Source organism: Sorghum bicolor, chromosome 10, assembly GCF_000003195.3.
Source record: "Sorghum bicolor cultivar BTx623 chromosome 10, Sorghum_bicolor_NCBIv3, whole genome shotgun sequence".
Classification (NCBI taxonomy): Eukaryota; Viridiplantae; Streptophyta; class Magnoliopsida; order Poales; family Poaceae; genus Sorghum; species Sorghum bicolor.
Genome location: NC_012879.2, coordinates 55,354,906 through 55,373,217, shown reverse-complemented (window position 1 = coordinate 55,373,217; position 18,312 = coordinate 55,354,906). Strand labels below are relative to the sequence as shown.

The window sequence follows — 18,312 nt, the reverse complement described above, 5'->3', positions numbered from 1 at the left end:
CCTTTAATCAACTGTGTGCAACCTCCATGCCATGCCCCTCTTGCATTATTTTTTTCTGGTGTGAATGAATGAACAGCTACTGAACTATAGCCACCAATAAATTAATTGTGCCACATTTGAGTTCAGTTGGATTAGGCTTTATCTGAAAAAATTAAGCCAGGCAGTTAAATCAGCTCTATTTTTGCTATTAGTCAAATATCCAAGAGGGATGGTTGCTACGATGCCGTTGTTCTTTGTTCTCCGTCACTCGTCAGTCCTTGCGTTGGGCTTCTCTTTGCATCACTGGTAGTGGTAGTGGTTTAGATTACTATTTTGCCCTCACTCTCCCTCGTCTCTCCCTGTCAACCTACTAGCTACCTGTATAAATTTGCCGCCCCTGCACGCCCTCCTCGTCGTAGAGGAGCAGCAGCAAGCTAAGCTCTCGTTGGTAAGCTAAGCTAGTTGCGACAGCGACGAACAAGCTAAGCTAGATACTGTCGTTTGAGTTTGAGGTCCGTCAGCGTCATGGATGGAGAGAAGAAGGTGTCGTTTAGGGTGAGGGAGTTCGACATGGAGAGGGACCTGGCGGCTGTCGAGGAGCTCGAGCGCCGGTGCCAGGTCGGCCTGGGCGGCGACGACGACCCCGACGACGACGACGACGACGACGACGACAGTGGCCGTGGCGGCGGCAGCAAGCGGAGGAAGACGACGAAGAGAAAGAAGAAGAAGAAGAAGAAGAAGAAGAAGGGCATGTCGCTCTCCGTCGAGCTGGTCGGCGACCCGCTGGCGAGGGTCCGCCACGCGCCGGAGCACGTCATGCTGGTAAGTGGCGGCGGCCTAACTAATCTACGCGCAGCAGCAAGCTACCAAATTAACAAAACACAAAACTAATGATAAACAAAACAAGAGCAGTTTGTTTTGTTTGTTTGGCACACCAATCCGATCGTTGTGTTGTGGTATAGTGTTTGGAGTCCAAACACTGAGGGAGAGGGACTGATCAATTTGTTACTGATACTTGATGTGCACGAATGAAAGATGCGCGCGTTTGACAGTGACAATTTATCAGATTATTCTGTACTTTCGCTGATGCATTTGCAATGCTCAGGTTGCCGAGTATGGCGAGGAGGCGGAGATGGTCGGGCTCATTAAAGCCTGCGTTAGGGTGGTGAGCAGAGGCAGCGGCGGCAAGACACAGAAACCATCGTCGTCCTCCCCGAAGCAGCAGCAGCCGCCGTCGCCGCCGGCGTACGTGAAGGTGGCCTGCCTCCTCGGCCTCAGGGTCTCTCCGTCTCACAGGTACGGTGACACTCCATCCACTACTTCCTTTTGTTTCTTCAATTTTCACCACATGCGGGTTGGATGCATGCACACAACACATTGCGTCCATTTCTTTGCTCCACACCAACGTACTTTCTCTGCTTGCCTAATCGCGCGCCGCCGAGTGGGCCCACCGGTCCGGCCGGTTGGCCGGAGTCCACTGCGCACGGTTCTCGAGGCTCAGCCGCCGCCGCCGCCGCCGCCGTCGTCACATGGTTTGAAGAACGACTGTGTGTGTGTGCTCACGTTAATTGCGCTTTTCCTTTGCAGGCGGCTGGGGATCGCGACGGCGCTGGTGGAGCGCGCGGAGGAGTGGTGCCGCGAGCGCGGGGCGTCGCACGCGACGATGGCGACGACGACGTCCAACGCGGCGTCGCTGGCGCTGTTCACGGGCCGGTTCGGGTACGCGCCGTTCCGGCGGCCGGAGTTCCTGGGCCGGCCGGTGCACGCGCACCGCCTGCCCATCCCGAGCACGCACCGCGTGTACCAGCTGCCGCCGCCGCTGGCGGCGGCCGCCTACGCGCGCCTGTCCCCACCGCACGCCACGGAGTTCCTCCCCGCCGACATGCCGGCGCTGCTCGCCCACAAGCTCACGCTGGGCACGTTCGTGGCCATCGAGAGCGGGCCGGAGCGGGACCCGTCCGCGCCGCCGTCCTTCGCCGTGCTCAGCGTCTGGGACTCCACCCGCTCCATGCGCCTCCGCGTGCGCGGCGCGCCCGCGCTGCTCCGCGCGTCGCTCGCCGCGCTCCGGGCGCTCGACCGCGGCGCGCCGTGGATGCGCGTCCCGTCCATCCCGGACATCTTCCGCCCCTTCGGCGCCTACCTCCTCTACGGCCTCCGCATGTCCGGCCCCGCGGGCCCTGACCTGCTCCGCTCCCTCTGCCACCACGCCCACAACGTGGCACGCAAGAACCCGGACTGCGCCGTCGTCGCCGCCGACGTCGCGCCCGACGACCCGGCCGCCGCCGCCGTCCCGAGGTGGCGCCGCTTCTCCTGCGACGAGGACGTCTGGTGCATCAAGAACCTCAGCAAGAATGCCGACGACGACGACGGCTGGGCGGCGCCGGCGCCGTCCGGGACGGTCCTGTTCGTCGATCCCCGCGAGTTTTGACGTAGCCATGGCCACCGATCGAGCCATGCATGGCAGGTGTAGGCAGAGGGCTAACCACCTCGCCTCTGCCAAGTTTTGACAACTACTGCACACGTGTACATACGCTTGGTACCGCAATGGCAATCACCTGCCTTGCCATTTGTGGTATCAAACCACCCAAGCTAAAGTGATGATGTCTGTAACGGTAGCATTTGCTTCTGGATTTAGGATAGCGACGAGGTTTGTCTTAGTTTCTTTCTAATCAATGTCCAAGGAAGAAGAACCGGTTGACGTGTGTTTCCTCAACTGTGCATGGCAAATTGGTGCAAGGCTGAAAGCGCTCCAAACGCTGGGCAATTGCATCTGCAAGTATCCACAGACGAAAACGACGTGCACTGACAGTGAGACAACGACGGCGACATCTTCAGTAAATGAAGTAAACTTTGGGGTCTTGTTTTTACAGTTTAACTAATGTCATCATAAGCAACAACTAATAAGAAGAATTCAACTGAGGTTAGTTTTAAAATCTAGCAGTCCTAATCAAATTGACCGTTGGCAGAAATATTCAGTGTGGGCAAAAAAGAAAAGGAGATGAAAAGGGCATTTCTGTCAGCTGCTCATCCTTCCAATCACGCAGAAACCAGAATTCACCGTGCTACTAATATCCATCCGATCTATTGACTGACGAAACCAATCAATCCGAAAAGATATCGATAGGTACTTTGGTTACTGAACCCCAGCAGTTCAGCTTCAACGGCCTGATCTATATTCCAGCACAAGAAGTAAGCAACCAAATCTTCTTTATTCATCATCAAAATTCCATGCACAAAATCAGCCAAATATTATTCCGAGATCACCTAAACCCCTGTGCCCCACCAAGAACAAGGAGCTTTCAGTTGGTGCAGATCTGATACTTCCATGATGTTGGTCTGATGCATGGTCCATGTCACCAACGCCGCATGACAGGTCTACAACACAAGGAGGAAGTACAATCACAACCCTGCTTCAGAGTTTAGAGCCAGATCTTCACATAGTACCAGGCAAACATGGCATGTCAAGGAACTGATCATCACGAGCGCTAGACGGCGATGGTCCAGGCTCCTATCCTATATATATACTCTGAACAAAGAAAGCCATGGATGGAGATGGACCTCTGCAAAAGAGCCGCTTCATCAGAAATGGCTCAGGAAACTGCAGAAGCAGCTAGGTTAGCGTGGTCCCTGAAAACCTGCCCGGCCGGCCAATCGATGAACCACTGCGAAACTAAAGCTCGAGAAGTGACAGCACTGGCTTATATAGATTAGCCAAAGCATTTCGCAAGTTGTGGCCTTTCATGCAGGGTTGTCATTGGCCATTAGGGTTCTTTTTTGCTTTTTTGAATGAAATTAGGGTTCTTTGGTCCCCTACACAATCCTAGGAGGGGGTGTACATGGCCATGGCTGCAGTCACGCTCACTGCTCACTTTGTTCGGCGTCGGCGCCGCGCGCAGAAAGGTGCAACAAGAGGAAACCAGAGGGAAAGAGACGGCTGAGAGGAATTTGCAGCGACAGATTCAGCACCAGCATAACAGCACAACAAAAGGCATGAAACAATGGACAGAAGATTGTGTAAGGGAGCAAAGCGAATTTTAAATCCTTATTATTTTGCTCTGGTGCAGAACATAGGTATACATCCGAAATCTGATTATGCTACGCATATGAATTATGAAATGATTATTGAGCCTATGATTACATTAAATGCCTGGACAAAAACCTAACAAACAATTTCTCATCTCAAAAAACCTAACGAACAGCATAACCAGATACAGGCAAATAAAACAGAAAGATGGCCTTATCAGAAAGGAACAATAGAAGAACAGTCTTTTTCAAAGGAAAAAGGAACTCAAGCGATGAGATACATGACAGAAATTGCCTTTGAAATCAGCGCAACAGATGCCCGCAGAGAATATACCAATAGAAAAAGAAGGGCAGTGCCAAGTGCCAACTAAAAAATCCAAGATATGCTGGAGAGGAATATGGAAAGGCGAAACAAAAGGAATATTTGAAACCTTTTATGCTGGTGAATAAGTATGTCACAGCAAGTTTATTTTATTTCAAGAAAAAGAAGGAGCTCCTTTTGTGACCCGACAGGGACGTTAAGCTCCATTTGTTTAGTTTCAGAAGATACCCTCATTGCATCAGAAATGCACTAACGAGATAAGCTGGAACATCCGTATCTGAACAAAGACAAGATAACAGATCGATGTCTGCATTCTAATGGGTTATTTCTTCAGTAGCGTTGAACAAGAATCTACAGGTGTTGATGTCTCCTCATCATTTTCAGGAGCATTGAACTAGAATCTAAAGCATTCAGGATCACTGACCAATGTCTCAATCATCCTGATGCATCAGTGTGTGTTTTGGCAACGTGCTTTCTGGTCTTCAGAAAGAAACTTCCCTGGACGAGTCTAGTCTGCACAGTAGCGACTTGGCTTCTTTATCCAGCTTTTACGGGATGCTAAGTGGAAGATAGCTGCCCCACACGACAAATATTATATACATCCAACAAGGAATTAGATTTCATTTCAAAGAACTGTTTAAACTTTATAAAGTTTTTCTTTCCACTCACTTCTTTATAGCTCCTCCTTACGTTGTAAACTCCCACCATGAGATAAGATTTAGGGTGCATTTGGCAGGAATCTAAATTCTCATAGAAATATTTGGAATCTAAATTCTCTCAAGAGATGTTCAGCTAATGAATTAGACTCACTCCATGAGATCATTTGGTTGCTAGGCTGGATTCTGGTTAAAAGATTGTTTTTTAAAAAGAAGTCCAAAAATATATCCTTTAAAATATCAGAACCATTTGTTGTCGAAGAACATTTTAAATAAATTCATTTTTAACTTGTTTCACTTAAAATGCTGGTACCGATTGGTGGGGGATCAAAATCAAGTGAAACCAGATAACTGTTGTTTCTCTTTGCAAGCAAGGCACAAAAACGAAAAACTGTTTTAGTGATTCTCAAGTGAAACATTTCTCGCCTGACCAAAACAGTTCTAGTGATTCTCAAGTGAAAAATTTCTCGCCTGACCTGTTTGGCAACGATTCTACTAACTGTCCAAGAATAAAAAATCTTCATGGTTGCCCAAAAAATAAAAGTTATGTTCTAATCTTGTAGACTTTGATTCGCCAAATTGTGTGAATCGCAACCTGTGTGAAGAAGACAATTCATGTACTGAACATGTCTTCAATCCATAGTGCAAACTGCCGAAACCAGCATGTAAATGCCAACTTGACTTAGAAGTTTCACTCTCAATCTCACCTTAACACTGTTTTACCCGGACACCCTAGTTCTGAACTTTGTTGCCAATTTGTTCCAGTTCAACGTGATAATTGGTGTGTTTAAAAAGTTTTTGTGTAGCTAAATTAAAAATAGCTTCAGATTAGTTTGTTTAACAGATGTAAAGCTCCGGCTCTGTAAATCAGGTGGTAAACCGTGGAAGAACCATAACGCAAGTTCTTGCCTAGGTTAACCATAACAGCAAAAGGTAACATCCCTTTTCAACCAACATGACCCAAATCAAAGAGCATGCAAGACAAAAATATGAGCAAATCTTACTCTGCGAGTGATGAGGATTCAAGAAAAACAAGATATTAGATGACAACCCGATTGATTTAGCCAACAATCTTACTCTGCAAGTGACGAGGAAACCAGAAAACAGACGACAACACGATTGATATAGCCATTTAGGTGAAAGGACAGATCAGATGGCAATTGAATGAACTCAGGGCAATAAGAATGAGATGGCAACTGAATGACCTTAGTTCAAGCATTTCTCAAACAGTACAGATGACACCTGACTCTAGTAGTCTGCTAATTGCATGGCACAATCAACCACCCAATACAAGGCTTCAATTCTGAAACAACCGTATGTAACGGATAGCATAAGCAGAAACTATAACTTTTTAATCTATTGGCCACCCCTCAGAGCAAGCACAAGATGGAGCACTGAACCACCTTCAATGTTGTAATCCTTGGCAGTTTTGTCATCAGCAAGTTGCTTCCCAGCATAAATGAGCCTGTGCGTGCAACAGTTTTTATTAGGACCACACAATGCTAAAAGAAGATTAAAAGAATTTGGAGCTTATAGAAAGGTTTCAGATTCATATAATTATTGTGGGGGCAAGTAGAGTACCTCTGCTGAACAGGTGGAATGCCTTCTTTCTCCTCAACACGCTCCTTGATCCTATCGATCGTGTCAGTGGGCTCGATGTCAATCTCGATTTCCTTCCCAGTGAGTGTCTTCACCTTGATCATAGTTCCACCCCTGAGCCTCAGGACCAAATGGAGAGTCGACTCCTTTTGAATGTTGTAATCAGCTAATGTTCGCCCATCCTCCAATTGCTTACCAGCAAAAATCAGCCTCTGCTGGTCAGGCGGAATGCCCTCCTTGTCCTGAAATATATAAGGCAGTATGTCAGAGAACCTGCCGAGTTAGAATGGTATTCCTTAACCCATCTTTCAATCAGTGTTACTTAGAATTTATGATCACAAGTTTTGGAATGTGAGTCAGCTTTAAGTGCACTTGGCCAAAAAAAATGGTAGAGAGGAAAAATGATTAAACATGGACAAAGGCATGGAATAAAAATATTGAACATGGCAGGTATTAGAAAACAAGTATTACTTGAATATGGACAGTGGTGTTCATAGTTAACTCAGAAAGGTGTTTGACTAGGAAATTCTTTTGTGCACCAAAAATGACTCAAGATAAGCTTTTATTTCCTAAAATGTGACTGAGAATCTGAGTAACACCATTAAAATGCATAAGCACCATAAGTAACCTTTTCTACTTGAAATCTAATCATGCAAAGTGTAACTTGGGAAAATAAACCTGCCATCCAGCACTGGGGTTACTGGTAAGATCATAAAGTCATATTTGACATTGTCATTGCCAGCAAAAAAAAACCATATATCAAATGAAGTATTTATTACGATAATAGACGCTTTCGCCTATATTCAGGTACCAACCATGATGCAATTATTTGGCATTATAACTAGAGGATGAGGCCATTGCCAACATGTCAAAGCCATATAGTGATAATCTGTATTAGTAATGATGTCAACTCTTTACATCCCTTGTTATGAAAAGAATTCCTAGGACAGGTGCTTGCGGGAAATTTGCATCTTCCCTAACCACATAACAGAGGGGCTGTCACAATTGATGGTAGGCACTAAATTTCCTAGATTTACTTGTTCATTCATCACAGCAAAAAAGACTTAGGCGACAGGCGAAGATAGTAAGACACGACACCAAAACCACGGTAATTAGTAGCGGAAACCATCATAAGCGCCCGTTATGGAGAGAATCTCCATACTGCAGCCAGCAGTCCACTATCCCAGATGTTTTTTTTTATTTTTTTAGTAGCGGAAACCATCATAAGAGCCCGTTCTAGAGAGAATCTCCATACTGAAGCCAGCAGTCCACTATCCCAGATTTTTTTTTTTTAAAAAAAAAAACCAAGATCCTTTCCCCCCAGCGGGCAAGAACCGCACTAAAAACCCTACCAAATCGGCACATAGAGCAGTCAACACCGCTACTCCGGTGATACTACCAATCACGAAGGACACAATTCCGCTACGAATCGGGAGTCATGGGGGTGGAGGGAGTGGGGGGAGACGAGAAGGCGGACCTGGATCTTGGCCTTGACATTGTCGATGGTGTCGCTGCTCTCGACCTCGAGCGTGATGGTCTTCCCCGTGAGCGTCTTGACGAAGATCTGCATCTCGCCGGCTACGACCCGCGATCTGGAGCTAGGGTTTTACCTCGCCAAGTCGCAGCAAGCCCCGATCCGAACGAGGGCTCTTGCGGTGTTGATTGAGGAATCAAGCCGATGGATGATGATGATGATGATTGAGGAGGCAAAGGGAGTCGTGGCTGTTTTGCATATATGCACCCGGGGGTGCTCGTATTCGTGTCGAGGTCCGCCGCGTGCGCGTGGGGCGCGGGCCCAATAGCATGTCCGATTCGGTGGAGGGGCCCTTTCAGCTGTGCAGGGCGCGTTGCTGCGACTGCGACTGCGAGACGTAGTGGACCGTGAAATAAGGCTCTTTTGGGCCTCATATGGGCTGGACTGTCTGGAATCCCTGGCTATGCTAACGCCCACGGGATCCGAAAATTGTTTAGAATGTTTTTTTTTACAAGACGCAGCATATACGGACGTACATTCGTCCGAATACACGTACGTACATCCTACTTTTATGAAAATAAAATAGAATTACTAGCACTGGGGTTAGACGGACAAAATTGAATTGAATGCTTGAATGCTATAATTCCACAGTTCTAGGGTTTGATTGGTCCCCTTACTAAATTTTAGCTAACTAAAATTATTTTAGTTAAATTAAACTATTTTAGCTCTTTTTAATCAACGTGTTTGAAACTTTAGCTACTAAAGTGACTAGTTTAGCTAGCTAAAATTTAGCAAGGAGAACCAAACAAGACCCTACTTAGGCCTTGTTTAGATACACCCAAAAACCCAAAACTTTACAAGATTCTCCGTCAAATCGAATCTTACGGCACATGCATGAAGTATTAAATATAGATAAAAAGAATAACTAGTTGCACAGTTTACTTATAAATCACGAGATGAATCTTTTAAGCCTAGTTACTCCACAATTAGACAATATTTGTTAAATAAAAACGAAAATGCTACAATATCAAAATCCCAAAACTTTTTGGATAAACAAGGCCCTACTCATATCCAGTTCATACGAGGAAGAGATGATGAAGTAGCAGACTAGCAGTCGAGATGCTCAAGGAATAGCGTGAAGACGCGAACTCTGGAGTCTCCGTACAGTGGACACCTCGTCACGTTTGAACGGAGAGAAAGAGAGAACAAAAAAATTCGGAGGAGCAAACGAGGCGGCGTCTTCTTCCACTCACGGCGGATCCACCCATGGCCAATTGAAAGTCAACCAATCAAATGCAGGCCTTGTTTAGTTCACTCTGAAAACCAAAAAGTTTTCAAGATTTCCCGTCACATCGAATCTTGTGGCACATGCATGAAACATTAAATATAGACGAAAACAAAAACTAATTACACAGTTTAGCTGAAAATCAAAAGACGAATCTTTTTATCCTAGTTAGTCTATAATTAGATAATATTTGTCACAAACAAACGAAAGTGCTAAACAAGTCCGCAGCCGCCGCCGCGCGTTCACCCGTTCCCACCTGCTGGATCTTTCCCTGCGTCTCATCTGATGCAGTTCTCATCTCATTTTTAAAATATACTATTATGCTCATGTAGTCTTGGCAGATGCATACCAAAGCGTCAGTTCGACAGTTGACGGCTTCACACTCCAAACTTCAGAGCTGAGAACAGACACGGGCCATGGCTCCTTCCCCGCACCGCCGGCGGCTCCTCCTCATCCTCCCCGTACTCGTCGCTGCCGCCGTGCTATGGGGGGCGCTGGCAGCGGACGCCGGCGCGGACACCTGCAAGGCGTGGTTGGTGCAGTCCATCCCCACCGACATGCCGCACCTGCGCCGCGTCCCCGGGGTCCTCTCCACCGGTATATATCCCCTACTTTCTCTCGCTCTCTGCATCACCTCACTTGCGCGTGTCTATGGTAGTTTGCCGGTTTGGGGGATTAGGTGTAGGCGCCACCACATATGCTGAAGGGTATGTGTCGAGAATGCCACCACTTTGATACTCTCGTTTTGGTTAGCTCCATTTCTCGGAGCCGGTCTGGGCACCAGGACTAATTGCTACCTAGTTAAAAATTAGCTAAAATTTACTCTAGTGCATCCAAACAGGAAGGCTAATAGGTGGGCTAATTTTTAGCTCCAACTAATAACTAGCCATGTGTATCAAACAAGCCCTAAGTGAGGTAACCCATTTCAATACGCTAGGTGATGTGGACTGCTTAGGCCTTGTTTGGATGTAGTCGGATTCGCATCAATCCACATGTGTTGGGGTGGATTGAAGTGGAACTTAAACTAAATTTCACTCCGATCCACTCCAACAAATGTGGATTGAGGTAAATCCGATAACATCCAAACAAGGCCTTAAGAATCTATGGATGGAAGATTTGCATTCGGATATTGGTCTGTATCAGCCTCACTGTGCGCAATTCGGATATTGCTCCGCTGATGGAGTAATTGGGGGTATATATGGCGTGTCCGCGTTACTAGTTAGGAAAATATGTACATTCTTGGAAAGATGGCAACTCCTTTTGATTTTATATATGAAGGCTTTTGTTGTGCATTCTGTAATTCGGCTGAGGTTTCAGTAATAATGCTATGATTAGATTTGGAATACACACACGATTAAGAATTTTATTGGTGATAGTTGGTGATACCGGTATGTGGGTTTCTGAAATTACCAATACTTCTTGCAGTCACTACATATGCATAGGGTTGATGACTTGGTTCTTTCTGTGAGTCCACAGGAGATGTACTTCAGTGGCTCTCGGGGAATGCAACGAATAGTCTGGACATCCTTGCACAGTACTGGCAGTTCTTAGCTCAGCCAAACAATCCGAAATCTGGGGATTATGGATTCTCCGAGAGTGACATGAAGAGATTTGGGGCTGACGAGGGCCGCCTGGTTTACAAGGCATTGGAAAATGCTGCAGATCGTAAGATCAAAATCAGGCAAGTTTTGAGTATGATACTGGAACTGTCAGTTTATGTAATGTCGATTACTTAAGCATAGGATGATTGGAGTAGAGTTTGTGGGCCTAAAAAAAATGGAATATTGACATAGCTATCTGCCAACAGCAGTGTGTGCACGGAGAGATTTAATTTCTCTATTAACAACTGTACTATCGTTTCAGGATTGTCCAACACTCTGGATTCGCTCCTGATTTTGACAAAGAGAGCGCCGATCTGGCTGCAGGAAGACCAAATATTGAGAATGCAACCGTTCTTTTTGAGGATTGGTGGGGATCTGGTGTTGTGCATGCAAAGGTCTGGATATCAGATAAAAAGGATGTGTACATAGGGTCAGCAAACAACGATTGGAAATCCCTTACTCAGGTATATCCGACAAAAAACAAGTTCTGTTACATTTGCAGTGTAGTGCTGAGAGAACAATTTGGTTAACCTGTGTGGCACTACTTTTACATGCATTGCAGGTCAAGGAGCTTGGGATTTATTTTGCTAATTGCCCACAGATAGCAAAAACTGTGGAAGTATATTTTCAAAATCTATGGACGCTTTCAACCCTCAACTCAACTTCTTACACCAAACAAGCCTGGGATAAGGAGTGGCAAGTTTCTAGAAAGGTTCCATGCTGGTCTCATTTCCTACAGCCAAAAGAAAGATGCAGGTTTGCAACTCCCTCTGCAGTTCGCACCGATTTACTACTTAGCACACAAATTTGAAGTAAATTGTGTACAATCTATCCGTTAGCCTATCTTGTCTGCATTTGTCTTAATTTTGATCCATCTTCAATTCTGAAAATGCGTACATACCTTATACCTTTGTCATTCTTCTTTTATAATGATTCAGTGGCTGCTAATTACTTATTAAATCCTGTCTTGCAGTTTCATCAAGTGCTCTAAAAATATTCAGGATAGTATTTTGTTAGATCAAATAATAGAGATTTATTCTTAATCTGCAAACAGGTCACCCATACCACTTTCAGTTGACATCCCATATGTAGATGGATATCCAGCTCTTGCAAATCCTGAAATGATTGATGTTTCATTTGAAACCCCTGGGTACAAGAAATCTACTCAAGAGCACTACTTGAGCTACCTTTCCTTTGCACCACCTGAGGTAACTTTGTAGCACATTATAGACATCTAGGTATTGCGAGTCCATAGTTTTCAGTGAATAGATGCTTTAGTAAACTAACTTTTAGTATAAACTCATCATTGATATTCATGTTTCATTACCTTAACCTATCTGACATAATTTATTTCGTGAACTTAGGATTAAGACATCCAATTTAAATAAAATATAAATGGTCCAAGGACTAATCTAGTAAGTAAGTACGTTTCAGGACGTTGGTTTCATCTTTTCTTGTTTCACAGGTGACATTTGGCAAATTCCAAGCAGATGAGCAGGGTTGGGTTGACACCATTAATTCTGTTAAGTTAGGGGGAATTGTACGAATGAATACCATGGATTGGCTTGGGCAGTCACAGTATGCTACTCAAACAGTCTACTGGTCTTCTCTGTCATCTGCAATCTCAGAGGTATTTACAATTGGATCCAACATGTTGATTCTGGCAAAAACCAGACTCATTTTTTTTAAGGTATGACCTCTAATTAGCAACAAGGCAGTGATCTCACCAAGGGTAAATTGATTCTCTGGCAGGTAGTATTCTCAAAGAATGCAACCGTGAGGCTAATTGTTGCCTACTGGGCACATTTCATCCCAAACACTGAAAAGTACCTGAAGAGCCTTCTATACTCCAACATCCTCTGCGCATCTTCGACATATAACCATTGCGGTGGCAAGGTCGAGATCAAATACTACATGGTTCCTGGGTACAACGAGACCGGACCTGCATTGTCCCAAGGTGGCACTATGACGGGGAACCGTTATCCTGGCTTCACCAGGGTGAACCATGGCAAGTACGCTGTCAGCGACGTGAGGGCGAACATCGGCACCAGCAACCTCATCTGGGATTACTTCTACACCACGGCTGGAGTCAGCTTCGGAACATACAACCCCAACATTGTTACACAGCTGCAGGATATCTTTGATGCAGATTGGTATTCTCCTTATACCGTGCTTGTTGAACCGCTGGATGAGTCTGTGTAGGATCACAGCTTAGTCCAATCCTTTTTTGCCCCCCACCACACACACACACACAGCCAAGCATCATTGTGTTGTGAAATTGTTTTCTTCTGAGACTAAGCCATCTCACTGGCAATTGATTCCCAAATCTATAACTGTAAATACTTTCCACTGAAATTTAAAACTATAGTCACTTTTGAGGATTACTTGTTGGTCAGGTCAAGCCGCATTCAACAATCTGAAAACAAAATTGTGAACAAGTATATATATAATTTTTTTATATAAAAAAGGTATATATATAGAAAACTTCCCTGGGCCCAATTTGAATGTCAACAGGTTTTTACAACAGTTTACATATTACATAGAGAGCTTAGGGTGCTCAAGGCACAGAGAAAGAGATGAAAAAAAATATAACTAGAAACAAGAGCTACGAGAGGGTTTGTATCTATATGATTGAAGAGCTGGTAAGAACTTTCTTTTGGCTCTGAGGAACAAGTTTAGCTCATCGATGAAGACTCTTCCGCAATTATTAAAGATGGTCGTTTTCCTCTGAAAATCACGCCGTTTCTCACTGCCCAGATACTCCAATACAGCTAAGATGAAAATCTCAAGAAAGAAGTGGGCAAAGAAGTGTTGTTTGAAGCCTTCAATTAACACTTCTTTTTGGTGCAAATGGACAGTCTTGGAAATTAAGTTCAGAATACCCCCAACATTTTTTTTGTGTGTGCAAATGGACAGTCTTGGAAAAGATGTTGAACTGTTTCTTCTACATTGCCTGTGCAGAGGACGCAATTAAAACTTTCCAAGTTCAAGTTCTTGCTTCTCAAGATGTTCCCGGTGCTTAATCTAACCTTGAATAGCAGCCAAAAGAACACTTTGTGCCTGCACTGGCAAGAGGTTTTCTGGGAGCCATTTGGCAGGGTGGATAGTGGTGTGTCTCGTCAAAGTCCAAGAATCACACCCTCTTGAGATAATTGGATATCATTAAAGAGTTTCTGCGGTCTAGCTGCTGCGTCCGGAGAAAAACAACTTTTGAAACTGGAATGCTCAAGAATTCAGAAGAAGAAGAGGCTGAATCCTTAGCCCTTGCAACTGACAAGTCTGTACGTTTTGCAAATGAATGGAGTTCTGGGTATTCTAACCATGGAAAAAAAATAGCCCGCTATTTTTGTCGCTATAGCTTGAAATAGCTTGAAAAAAATTACACTACTATTTGCATTCATGTATAATTTTACCGCTAAAGTACGTTAATTATGATTTATAAAACACTAAACACCTTGGTCTTAGCTCGCTATTTAAAACATGGATTCTAACCAATGACCACCGCGCTCTCCAAAAGGTGGTTAGTTCATCGCATGCTATCGCGCCGCCCCTGACCAATGCTTTCCCTTATCTGTTGGCTGCTCGCTTCGGCCGGCGGCGTCGATTCACCGGGATTCTTCCCGTCCGAACGTTCGGACGGGAGTCTCGGTCCGATGATTCCCGCGCGATGTTTCCGCGTGTGGACGCGAGCAGCTGCTACTCACATGTACGGGCGACGGTTTTCATCCAGGTGCGTATGTTTTCTTTTTTGTTTCCTATTTTTTCTTTTTTCCTTATTTTATCTTCTTTTCTTTTTCTTTATTATTTTTTCCCTCTCATTCGCTGTTGTCTAGTTTTCTTTTTTTTCTTTTTCTTTATGTTTCTTTTCCTTTTTTCTTGGTATTTTTATTTTCTTTATTTTTTTGTTTCTGTTCTTTTTTTTCTTATTTTCTTTTTATAGCTTCAATTTGATTTTACTTTTACTTTTTTTGTTTATCTTATTTTTATTTTACTATGTTTATTTTATCTTTATTTTTTACTTTTTTATTTTCTTTATTTATTTTTCTATTCCTTTTTCTGCTTCAATTTATTTATTTTATTTTATTTTCTTATTACTTTCTATTTCCTTTCTTCATTATTATTTTTTTGTTTTATTTACCAACACATTAATATAGCGTTAGTTATGAAGGTATTTATTGGATCGTTTTTTGCGGTATGCATGCGGTGGAAGCACAACAAATGCCTCTGGATGATCCTGTTGGGTAGTAGTTGTTCAATCCTTTTAGTAGACTGATATTAGTTACATATAGAAAAAAACTAAAAAATCTACATACAAGCGCGTGGATCAATATTATTTTTTGTATTTATTTCATTCAATTTATTATTATTATTCTTTATTTATACTATATTTAGCCCTTGTGTCTCCACAAACTGTTGTTGCCGTCTCGCGACCGTCGTCCACGGGCGATGGGCTAACCTATGTTTTTCGGCGTATGGGCGAAGTGCCATTTTCTTTTTTTGGTTTTTCTTTTCTTTTGGTGCTTCATTTATTTTTTCTTTTTATTTCCTTTTTGTGCTTAATTTATTTTTTATTTTTTTTGTTTTATGTGTTTTTATTATTCTTTTCATTTTTTAAATTGTTTATCTTTATTTTTTTCTTTTGCTTTTTATTTTCTTTCCTTTCCTTTTCTTATTATTTTTCTTTCCTTGCTTCAATTTATTATTTTTGTTTCATGTGATTTTTTTATGTTTTCATATTTCTTTTTTTGTTTACTTCATTTAATTTTGTTTTTATGTTTATTCTTTTTTTTTCTCTTTTTACTTAATGTTTTCTATAGTTTTTCCTTTTCATTTATTTTATATTTTCATGCTTCACTATTTTTTTGTTTTATGTTTTTTAATACTCTTTTAACTTTTTATATTTTATGTTTCTTTTATTTTTTTATTTTCTTATTATTTTGATGCTCGCATGTTGTGCATGTAATGTTCTTTGTTTCTTTACTAATAATTATAAACGAGATGTTCTATGGTGTTTTTTATGTTCACATACTAAACATATAATACTGTGGTATGTATTTAGTGATATTCACGTAATATATATGCGATGTTCTATATTGTATTTAGTAATGTTCTATGATATATCTAGTGATGTTCACTTAATATATATGCGATGTTCTTATTGTATTTAGTAATGTTCTATGATATATCTAGTGATGTTCACTTAATATACATTTTATTTTCTATGATGTATTTAGTAATGTTCACATAATATATGTGATGTTCTATATTTTATTTAGTAATGTTCTATGATATATTTAGTGATGTTCACTTACTACACATATGTTGTTATGTGATGTATTTTATTAGTGTTCACATAATATATATGTGATGTTCTATAATGCATTAAATGATGTTCTATGGTATTTCTAACAATGTTCGTTTAGTATACATGTGGTGTTCTATAGCATATTTTTAGGATGTTTAAAAAGCATCTATGTGATATTCTTTTAATTTTTTTCTATAACATGTTTTATTTTTTTGTCTTATGTTTTTGCTCTACATTTTATTATTTTTATTTATGTTATTATATATTTATTTTTATGTATATTATAATACCAGTTTTATGAACGAACACTCTTCTTACAAAGATAGAACATTATTTTTTTGAACTTAGAACATCATTTCTGATAAATAAATAAAAATGTTCTATCTTTATAAAATAAATGTTCGTTAAAAAAAGTTATCTAAATATATTCATGTGAGATCTTGTTTTGAAGGATTTATTGTAAGGAACTCGATGGTCAAATCGAAATTTAATTTTAATATTTGGTTTAGTAGTTATGACTTTTTTTTTGTTTCGTTAAAAATCACGTGCATGAGCTGAAGGCTGAATTGATTGTGGTGGGCCAGCTAGATATGACAACTTTAGCTTTATGCATACTACCTCTGTCTAACGTAGGCTACCTCTGCCAGCTGCTAATTAAATTTGCATGTGATACAAGCGGCGGGAAAAATAGGCGGGAAGCTGCCGGACGGTGGCCCCGGTCCGAATGGGCGGACTGTAGCAGCCCCCTCGATTCACCGTGACGAACCGACGAGGAGGAGACCTCTTCATCCATGGAGGAAACAGGAAACAGACATCGGTCTGGCTGGCCCAGGACTGCCCCCAGAGCAGTCGCGATCTCAGGTGACGCGACACTACTGACAGCTGAAGCATCCACCCCGGCCTGATTAATGCCCCTAACCACCTCCAAGTCTCCAACCACCTGTAGTAGTTTATAGGTCGCAACTCGCAACGACGAGGATCGTGAAGCTACCTGTACAGTACAGTAGCTGTACACTGGACGAGCTCGCCGGCCTTGCTGCTGCAAATTGCAATAGCTGTGACTGTGAGCTGCAAGCGGCGACCTGCTCACGTGACCATGACCTGATGACCAGAGAGCTGAGAACCCTTAGTCCTAGTCCTAGACTCGCTTAAGGCCTTGTTCAGTTCAACCAAAAATTTAAAACTTTTCAAGATTTCTCGTCCATTAAATCTTGCGGCATATGTATAGAGCATTAAATATAAATATAAATAAAAATTAATTATACAGTTTTTTCTGTAAATCATAAGATATATCTTTTGAGTCTAGTTAGTCCATAATTAGACAATAATTACCAAATAAAAATGAAACTGCTACAGTACTTTGAACAAAAAAAAGAACTAAACAAAACGTAAGTTTATCAGCCGAATCTACTATTCATTTAGCAGTATTTTTTTTATAATAAATTAATCAATAGTATTGGCTTATCAACCAAACCAACGAGGCGCGGCGCAGTGAGAGGCAAGTTTCAGCTTGCAATCTGCATCAGTCCGGTTCTGTACGTGCGCGTGGTCCACCGCACGGAGAACGAAGAGGCAGACGCCGTGCAGGTGCAGCAGAGTGCGGAACGGAACCGGCGGAAGGCTCCAGAAACGGTGTTCCGTTCTGGGCCCCGTCCGCAGGTCACGGGAAAGGGAAACGGGACGGCCCAGCGGCAGAGCACTAGCGCCGTACTCCCGCGCGGGACCCTGGCTTCCTCCCTCCCAGCATGCCGGCTCACTCGCGCGTCGCGCAGGGGTGCCAGGGTCGGCAGCGGCACGACGCGTGGGATAGGCCCACGGGCAACGGGCAACTGCACGAGGCTTCGGCCTGGACCACCGCCCGTCACTGTCGACAGCAAAAGCTCACCACCACTCTTTACGTTGCTATAAAATCATGGTGCATACTCTATCCGTCTAAAAATATATCGTTTTTTATTTTTAGACATCTTATTTGACCATTTATTTTATTCAAACATTTTATCTAAATATTATATTGTTTGTTACGATTTATTTTAACACTAAATGTACTTTAATAATTATTTATTTATTT

General features: G+C 42.8%; 3 protein-coding genes across 3 annotated transcripts; 2 read left to right on the top strand and 1 right to left on the bottom strand.

Annotated features, from left to right (window-relative positions):
* On the top strand, positions 405-2,692 carry LOC8058426 (probable N-acetyltransferase HLS1). Its single transcript, XM_002438715.2, has 3 exons — positions 405-801; positions 1,085-1,275; positions 1,567-2,692. Exons 1-3 carry the CDS (start codon positions 505-507, stop codon positions 2,405-2,407), a joined length of 1,329 nt encoding a protein of 442 aa, XP_002438760.1. The 5' UTR covers positions 405-504; the 3' UTR covers positions 2,408-2,692.
* On the bottom strand, positions 6,106-8,359 carry LOC8069343 (ubiquitin-NEDD8-like protein RUB2). Its single transcript, XM_002437322.2, has 3 exons — positions 8,057-8,359; positions 6,562-6,821; positions 6,106-6,445 (listed from the first exon to the last, which is right to left on the bottom strand). The coding sequence occupies exons 1-3, from the start codon at positions 8,147-8,149 to the stop codon at positions 6,337-6,339; spliced, it is 462 nt and encodes a 153-aa protein (XP_002437367.1). The 5' UTR covers positions 8,150-8,359; the 3' UTR covers positions 6,106-6,336.
* LOC8069342 (phospholipase D Z) lies at positions 9,592-13,354 on the top strand. The gene is made up of 7 exons (XM_002438714.2): positions 9,592-9,935; positions 10,815-11,019; positions 11,202-11,403; positions 11,502-11,695; positions 11,994-12,147; positions 12,405-12,569; positions 12,692-13,354. The coding sequence occupies exons 1-7, from the start codon at positions 9,755-9,757 to the stop codon at positions 13,139-13,141; spliced, it is 1,551 nt and encodes a 516-aa protein (XP_002438759.1). The 5' UTR covers positions 9,592-9,754; the 3' UTR covers positions 13,142-13,354.